The sequence below is a fragment of the Agrilus planipennis genome, unplaced genomic scaffold (genome assembly GCF_000699045.2).
Source record: "Agrilus planipennis isolate EAB-ADULT unplaced genomic scaffold, Apla_2.0 scaffold8, whole genome shotgun sequence".
Taxonomy (NCBI): Eukaryota; Metazoa; Arthropoda; class Insecta; order Coleoptera; family Buprestidae; genus Agrilus; species Agrilus planipennis.
The window spans coordinates 1,121,902-1,130,971 of NW_020442461.1; the positions used below are offsets into that span (position 1 = coordinate 1,121,902).

At 32.4% G+C, this 9,070-nt stretch overlaps 1 protein-coding gene across 1 annotated transcript; it reads left to right on the forward strand.

Moving 5' to 3' along the window:
- Positions 1–7,163: 7,163 nt before the first annotated feature.
- Positions 7,164–7,646, forward strand: LOC112906510 (beta-1,4-mannosyltransferase egh-like). The gene has a single exon (XM_025980741.1). The coding sequence runs from the start codon at positions 7,164–7,166 to the stop codon at positions 7,644–7,646; it is 483 nt and encodes a 160-aa protein (XP_025836526.1).
- Positions 7,647–9,070: the final 1,424 nt, after the last annotated feature.

A 9,070-nucleotide genomic window follows, 5' to 3' on the forward strand; every position in this document is an offset into this window, starting at 1 on the left:
TAAAATACAAAATAATTTCCCTTTTGTATTTTAAATGCTAAAAGCAAAATACGTTATTTTCAAAATACTTTTTTCAAATAAATACTTTTTTGTAGTAGGTACAGGTACCTATTTAATTTTCCACATTTACCTAAATATAAAATATTTCTTAAGAAAACCTTGCAGGCATTTGCTAATTTTTTAAATATTGGAGTTTTTCTAGACAAATACTGATGTTTGCACTATATCATTAGCTGGGAAGATTGAGTATGATTCGTGTTTTTTAGTTTTAAGTGATTGAGATATAGTTTTTCTATATTTATGTTATAGTTTCTTATTTGCCTTTGTCACCCGTTTTAATTGGAAAAAAGACACTGATGCCCAAATAGTTTGTTTAGCGTGAAAGATCAGAGCCAAAATAGGGTTGCAAATAATTTTATTGATGCAAAATCAACATCAATCATTTTATAGCAAACTATTTACAACCCTATTTTGTTTCTGATCTTTTACACATTGTAATAAGAGAAAGAAATGGAAATCATACTTTCTTTAGGTTTGGGTTCATCTAATAAGTGAAGTTTTCCGAATCGTTTTCTAAGAATTTTGGATTATAGGCATTTATTAGCACACCACAATATCTTGTAGTTTTCAGTTTTACACAGCTGGCGTATATCAATTCGATATTATTTTGCGGGCTGTTTTGTCGTAATTCATATAATGTCGTAGTACCTTGCTAAAGGTACGATAACTGGTGATTTGGCAGGTGCTGACATCAATTTGGAACTTCAAAATTCCATGGACATTGAACGCGGAAAACAATATCGATCCAATATATTAGATTATCCATTTAAATAAATCACATCTCTGACTATGACATTGAGGTGTACTACACGTTTGCAGAGTGCATTACCATCCCTGAGTTTTTTTGAGAGTTTGAGACTTGATCTGTATGTCGAGAACTACCAGAATCCAAAGTTTCAGAGTTAGCCATTTTCCATAAGGATTTAATGGGATTTTTGAAAGGAATATTCACAGTCGCAAATTTGCTTTTTACAAAAATAAGTAATTTAAACAAACAAAAAAAATTGTCCTTGCAATTTCTCTATCTCGTTCTTCGTTTCGTAGAACTATCTAGTAGGTATCTCTTTGTAAATAAATCGAAAACCTTCGAACAAATCATTATTTGATTTGATTAGTCCAACAAGGCATTAATAGATGTTTAAACATATGAGTATATGTGACAGGTACGTATGGTTTGTATGTGTGTAATGTAGTTACATAAATGTACGAAAGTGTATGAAAACAAGGTAAACGATTTAGAATTATCTGAAGGTCGTTAGCCATATGGCGACAAAGATGGGATCAAAAAATAGAATTCTGTCATGATACTCGCAATCAAAGTTGGCTTACGAATAGAATAAAGTGTGCTCTAAGTCGAATTGAGTTTTAGATGGTTTTAAACACGTTAGGGGCAAACTTATTTAATATTATTTGGAAGAGACTTCAACGGTGCGTCAAGCGACAAACCTCTACGGATAAAAATCACACCTACACCTTTTTATTTATTTATTGACTAAATAAACGTTATAAAGGAGTAAATTTTACACCTGAAATTTTAGCGTTTGAAACATTTTTACAATTTATGTTGATGTCCCAAATACGTGTCAAAGATCATTCACGACCATATAAAACTAATTTTTTTTATCAGACGACCTTATGATGATGATGATGGTTTTACCTTAGCTTTGAAATATGTGTATCGTTCTTCATTTTAAGCAAATAGTACAGAGTAAGTAAGCTAACACATCTGGTTTTTCGTTTATCTTTAAGAAATCAAATTTGCTTAATTTGAAACACTTCAAAAACAATAACAAAACTGTAAGGTGCACACAATGATTTACTTGTAATAATAAAATTAACCATGAATTTGTACTACCTGGTAAAGCAATTAGTCACTTTTTTCTATTCATCTATTATCGTCTACTTATATTGTATGTAATTTAGTTGCATTAATCACTATCAAGCAACAATTATTTATTTACCAGGAGTACGCGTTTCCAGCGGAAAACAATTGCTAACTTTATCGTTTGAGGAATTATTTATTTCAAACACATACATAGACATACACACACACACTTACACATACGTATAATACACGTAGGTACAGAGGTTTTCTTTTGCGCAAACAGACTATATTTGCCGAGATGACGTAGTCCGTAGTCAGTCAGTCATGGAGCGCTCAGGCGCTCGGTTTCGCTAACCTTGGAACGATTTAGAATGAATAAGCAGAAGTCATCATCTGTTTCACTCATCACTACACAATATACATACACATACTTAAACATTTCTATATATATATATATGCATATACATTATTGTCAGATATGGTAAGGCCAACGTTAAATAGAGCCGAGTTTAAAGGGCGTTCGTAAACTTTCAATGTTCGTATTAAAACAATCATAAACATTTTAGAGATTGATAATTGTAGTGAAACAGGTGAACCAAGAATTGTTTATTTATGAGGATGATAATAGATTGGTCCTGAATTTTCGACATGGTTGGGTAAGGCCAACGTTAAGTAGAATCGAGTTTAAATGAGTGTCATAAATTTTCTCGGCGTACAATATAGAAAAGAAGACAAAAACAATGATAAATGTTTCAGAAAATGCCCTGTAGTAAAATAGGGTGAACANGAATAAGAAATGTTTACATATTTTGTTAGGATAATAAAAGTCTGTTTTATTGCTGAATTTTCGACGTGGTTGGGTAAGGCCAACGTTAAATAGAATCGAATTTTAAATGCCGTCATAAACATTCGACGCATAGAAAACAAAACAAATATAAAAAGGAAAAGTGTTGACAAACAAACGTGTAATTTTTATGCTCGGTAAACATTTTGCCTTATCTGTATATAATAAAAATAGTAGAATTTGGTTATAGTGTCACCTAAGGGACAGGCGATATCTTGATATAATAACCGAGTGTCGTTATTAACCGAAGTTTGGATATTATAAATTAGAAACACATTTTTCAATAATTCGGGTTGGGTAACATCTGATTTAGCTAACCGTTTTAAGGATTTGTAGCAATAAAAAAATTACGTTATAACCAAGTTTGTTGTCGTTAATATCGGGATTTTTAACATTGATTTGAATGGTAAATTTGCGGGACCATTAAAAACTTACTTTACTTCAGAGTTGTCGTTATAACCGATGTCGTTACAGTCAAGTTCCACTTGAAATAATTGAAAATAGAGGTAGAATCACATTTATATTTACAATTTGATAATATTATTTACAATAGCCCAGTTGTGGTAAAAAATTGATAAATTTTTACGTTTATTCGTTTTTCAAACGAACACAGGGACAGACGGAAATTCAAAAATAATTTAAATAATTGCTATATAGCATCGTTGTGTTTGAGAAAATCCCTTAGAATTACGATTACATAAATAATTAGCATTTTATCTGCAGGTTCGTCGCTTGACGCATCGTTGAAGTCTCTTTCAAATAATGTTGAATAACTTCGCTTCCGGTACGTTTAAAGGTGTCAGAAAACCATTTTCGTGTAGATTACATTTTGTTCTATTCATTAGTCAACGTTGATTGTGAACAAAATGTCAAAATTCTATTTTGTGACCCATCTTTGCCATTATTTGCGGTGATAATTATTATGTTGAGCTACAGCTTGCAACTATCCGGGTGGTATTTATGGAAACCGACAAACAGATAGACAGACATTTACGCTTCCTGGTCTTACGTAAACAATTTGGGGTGATAGGGGGTTATAAAACTATTTTTTATCCCAGAAAATACAAAAAATACGTCCCGATTTTATCCACTATACACGGCATTTCCGGTGCATACGATCGACTGTCTGCTGTTTTTATTAAATTATTGCAACTGTTTCAGTTATCACCAGTCGCCAACTGACCTGAATAGTCTTTATTTTTTCGTCTGGATTTTTTATGAATAAATCCTGTACAAACAGTATTATTACTGCACATATTTAAATAATTTGTAATACATCCGTTACCGCCTTGATGATTCTATTTCAAAGTACGTGTTTGGACTGAATTATCATTTAATTAAAGGAAAAAAAACCGCAAAATTAATTATAACACACAAAAAGAATGCGAAAAATGTCGGATACAAAGTGTTTGTTACTGTTTCCAAAAAAAGCTATGGTATCGTGGGTGCAAAATGTATTAGGTACACCAAAAGATGGCGCATCGTCCTTTTTACGTTTTTCTGACACAAAATATAAGTGATAAAAACAAAATTTACAAGGGGCAACGGTTATGTAATATTAAGAAAATAATCTATTTTTCGAAGGTAATGAGGGCGGCATTTGAAGAGTATATGTAGTAACAAGGAAACTAAAAACATTTTTTTCTAAATTCTAGATGTCATATTTATAGTGGCATTACTAAAATTGCGCTCAAAAATCCCCCCATCCCCCTTTATTTCCGAAACAATTGCACCTGAAATTATGTATAAGGGAAAATTGTGTTATTGAAACATTTTCAATGCAGTGTTGATAAAATTTTTGAGAAACAGTCAGTGTTGGCTTTTACACGAAGGGGGCAGGTAGGTCGCCTTCGGGGGGGGNCAATAACAAAACTGTAAGGTGCACACAATGATTTACTTGTAATAATAAAATTAACCATGAATTTGTACTACCTGGTAAAGCAATTAGTCACTTTTTTCTATTCATCTATTATCGTCTACTTATATTGTATGTAATTTAGTTGCATTAATCACTATCAAGCAACAATTATTTATTTACCAGGAGTACGCGTTTCCAGAGGAAAACAATTGCTAACTTTATCGTTTGAGGAATTATTTATTTCAAACACATACATAGACATACACACACACACTTACACATACGTATAATACACGTAGGTACAGAGGTTTTCTTTTGCGCAAACAGACTATATTTGCCGAGATGACGTAGTCCGTAGTCAGTCAGTCATGGAGCGCTCAGGCGCTCGGTTTCGCTAACCTTGGAACGATTTAGAATGAATAAGCAGAAGTCATCATCTGTTTCACTCATCACTACACAATATACATACACATACTTAAACATTTCTATATATATATATATGCATATACATTATTGTCAGATATGGTAAGGCCAACGTTAAATAGAGCCGAGTTTAAAGGGCGTTCGTAAACTTTCAATGTTCGTATTAAAACAATCATAAACATTTTAGAGATTGATAATTGTAGTGAAACAGGTGAACCAAGAATTGTTTATTTATGAGGATAATAATAGATTGGTCCTGAATTTTCGATATGGTTGGGTAAGGCCAACGTTAAATAGAGCCGAGTTTAAATGACTATCATAAAGTTTCTCGACGTACAATATAAAAAAGAAGACAAAACAATGATAAATGTTTCAGAAAATGCGCTGTAGTGAAATAGGGTGAATAAGAAATGTTTACATATTTTGTTAGGATAATAAAAGTCTGTTTTATTGCTGAATTTTCGACGTGGTTGGGTAAGGCCAACGTTAAATAGAATCGAATTTTAAATGCCGTCATAAACATTCGACGCATAGAAAACAAAACAAATATAAAAAGGAAAAATGTCGACAAACAAACGTGTAATTTTTATGCTCGGTAAACATTTTGCCTTATCTGTATATAATAAAAATAGTAGAATTTGGTTATAGTGTCACCTAAGGGACAGGCGATATCTTGATATAATAACCGAGTGTCGTTATTAACCGAAGTTTGGATATTATAAATTAGAAACACATTTTTCAATAATTCGGGTTGGGTAACATCTGATTTAGCTAACCGTTTTAAGGATTTGTAGCAATAAAAAAATTACGTTATAACCAAGTTTGTTGTCGTTAATATCGGGATTTTTAACATTGATTTGAATGGTAAATTTGCGGGACCATTAAAAACTTACTTTACTTCAGAGTTGTCGTTATAACCGATGTCGTTACAGTCAAGTTCCACTTGAAATAATTGAAAATAGAGGTGGAATTGCGTTTATATAAAATTTGATAATATTATTTGCAATAGGCTAGTTACGGTAAAAAATTGATACATTTTTATGTTTATTCGTTTTTCAAACGAACACAGGGACAGACAGAAATTCAAAAATAATTTAAATAATTGCTATATAGCATCGACGTATTTGAGAAAAGCCCTTAGAATTTCGATTACATAAATAATTGGCATTTTATCTGCAGGTTCGTCGCTTGACGCACCGTTGAAGTCTCTTTCAAATAATGTTGAATAACTTCGCTTCTGATACGTTTAAAGGTGTCAGAAAACCATTTTCATGTAGATTACATTTTCTTCTATTCATTAGCCAACGTTGCTTGTGAACAAAGTGACAAAATTCTATTTTGTGACCCATCTTTGCCATCATTTTCGGCTATAATAATTATGTTGAGGTATTACGTAGGAAAAGTACGTGTTCAAATGTTTCAGTTTTGCGAATGTACTAGCACAACCCGTTCAAAGTTTTACATGTCTTGAGCCAGTCTTTGAATTTCTTGAAAAAATTGGAGAAAAAGCTTTCGAAATTTAGTGTTACAGGCGAATGACAAGGATACCATGGATAGAGAAGGTTATAAACGTTTTAATATCGGAAACAGTAGGGAACAGAGGAAGTCAATAAGAAATAGCTGAGACAGGTTGGTAGGACACCTTTAGCAAAAACAGGAGTTATGAGGAGTAGAGAAATAGTCTCAGGACTGACGATCTTATGATGTTGATGAAGATGATGATGTGATAGACAAAGTTATCTTAGGAATAGGGTTCCGCTGAATCCTTTGGACAAGGAACCGTAAAAAGGACGCGGACACGTTTTGTTTATTATTACTCATTTGCAAAGGCGGACTGGGACTACTAAAGGGCTCGGGAATAGGAGTCAAAGGACCTTTAAAGTGTAAAAAAAAAGCTCAACGTTAATTTTTTGTTTATGTATTAAGGATGTTTGGGAGGTATGTCAAAATGCTACGAGACAAGTAAAAATTTGGACGAACGTTCTTCAATTAATTCTAAAACTTCTGTAAAAATTACAAATCGATTCGCTAAACCGTTAAGAAGTTATTGAAATTTTAAAAAATTGTAATTTTACACGTCATTTTATGGAGATTCGTTAACCGAACAGATTAAATTTATTTTTATTAACAGAAAAANTTTGAAAGCATACAATATGGGTTACACATTCGACTTCATCGAGGGTGAAATGTGGGAAAAATCGCCTTTCAGCATCCTGGACTTCACCAAACAGCGAAAAAGATGGTATCAAGGAGTGCTTCTGGTGGTCCATTCCAAAGAACTTCCATGGTCCAAACGAATTTTTCTCGCCTGTCAGGTGTACAACTACATCTTTCTGCCTCTTCTCACATCAAACATACTGTTCTCCAGCGTATACCCCGTACCGTATCCAGCATTCATAGACTACGTTTCGTCGTTTATAACGGCAGTGAGCGTCTACATGTTCATTTTCGGTGTGATCAAATCGGTGGATGTTAAGAGGGTAGGCCTCGTACGGTTCGCGGCGTGTTTATGTAGCATAGTTTTCGTCATACCGATCAATGTGCTCTTAGAAAACATTGCTTCCGTTTGGAGCATTATCGGTAAAAAGCATCAGTTCGACATAGTGGACAAAAAGATTAAATTAATGATTAACTAATTTCAAACCCATTACGACAAATTTCACGTACGTCAATTGTGGACTTATTCTTTCTCATCTGTACATATTCCCATTTGTGATTCTTTTATGTAATTTATGATATGTTTGTATTACTATCTATTAAACACAGAATATTTCATACATTGTTGTTTTATTGCTTATTTATACGTATTGTTTGTTTATCACAATAAAATGCATAATACTTAGACATCAATATCTCTTTTGATGTAACTTAACAGCTACAAAATTTTATTAAAACGTTGTTATACCTAATATGATAATCAGTACTAATTTTATAGGCATGAAGGCGAACGTTTAAACAAATTTTTAAGAATGATATTTGGTAAAAGAACACTTTTTGAAAACTTTCACTCAATTTTTATTAAATTCTTAACAAGTTTCGACCTGCAAGGCCATCTTCCGAAGAAGGATTGATGCTATTAATGCTATATTAATCCTTCTTTTGAAGATGGCCTTGTAGGTCGAAACTTGTTAAGAATTTAATAAAAATTAAGTGAAAGTTTTCAAAAAGTGTTTTTTTTACCAAATTACATTATGAAGTTAAAATGAAAACCTTTAAGATAAAATTCACTTAAACTCCAAGTTACTACTTCCCTCAATAATTCGCAATGAATAAACACTCCATTTTTTCTTCTACAACTTTTGTTTTAATTATGTTATGCCCTACCACCCTCTTGCCCTGTTACTCTTTTTCTCAAAATCCTCTAATAGAATAATTCCCTTTCTAACTCTGTACTCATTCGTTGCTTTATCCTCCACTTCTTTTTCCAAAGTCTCATTCTCCTTCTCACATATCCTACATTTTACTTTTTCCTCTAGTCATTCCTCATTCTAAATCTTATTGCCACATTTTTTTTTCTCAAATACTATAATATTACATCCCCTTACCAATTACGTTGTACACATAGAAATTTCAATAATGTGTTAATTGTGTAAAAATCCTTTACTTTTATATGATAAGTAGTTCCTCTTCCCCTATGATATATCAAAATACTTTAATTGAAAGCAACAAGCAAGGGAAGAAATCGAAGTTTTTTTCTAACAAAACGCCTCAGATCGAAAGGCAAACGTCAGTGTAGATTACATAATCAATAAAGGACATTTCACCCCTTACTGGTTACTTCTAATCTTACAGTAACTGTTCTTTGGAAACTGGGCTTTACTGCACAATTAATTTTATAACAAAGTAAAATAATTAAAGTTAATGAATTTGTCAAACAGCAAATACTTATAACAGAAATAATTAAAGCAATTTACCATTATGTCAGAAGCCAAGTATCAGTTCTATCGCTTCTTCTTCGCCAAGACCACTCACATAAATCATCTTCGAGGGTGAACCAAAAGTATCTACAACAAAATCGAATATTAATCATTAAAATCTACTAGTTCAACACGTGTGTTAT

Excerpts from the sequence above, each read along its gene's own strand:
- LOC112906510 (XM_025980741.1), top strand. The coding sequence starts at position 7,164 with ATGGGTTACACATTCGACTTCATCGAGGGTGAAATGTGGGAAAAATCG.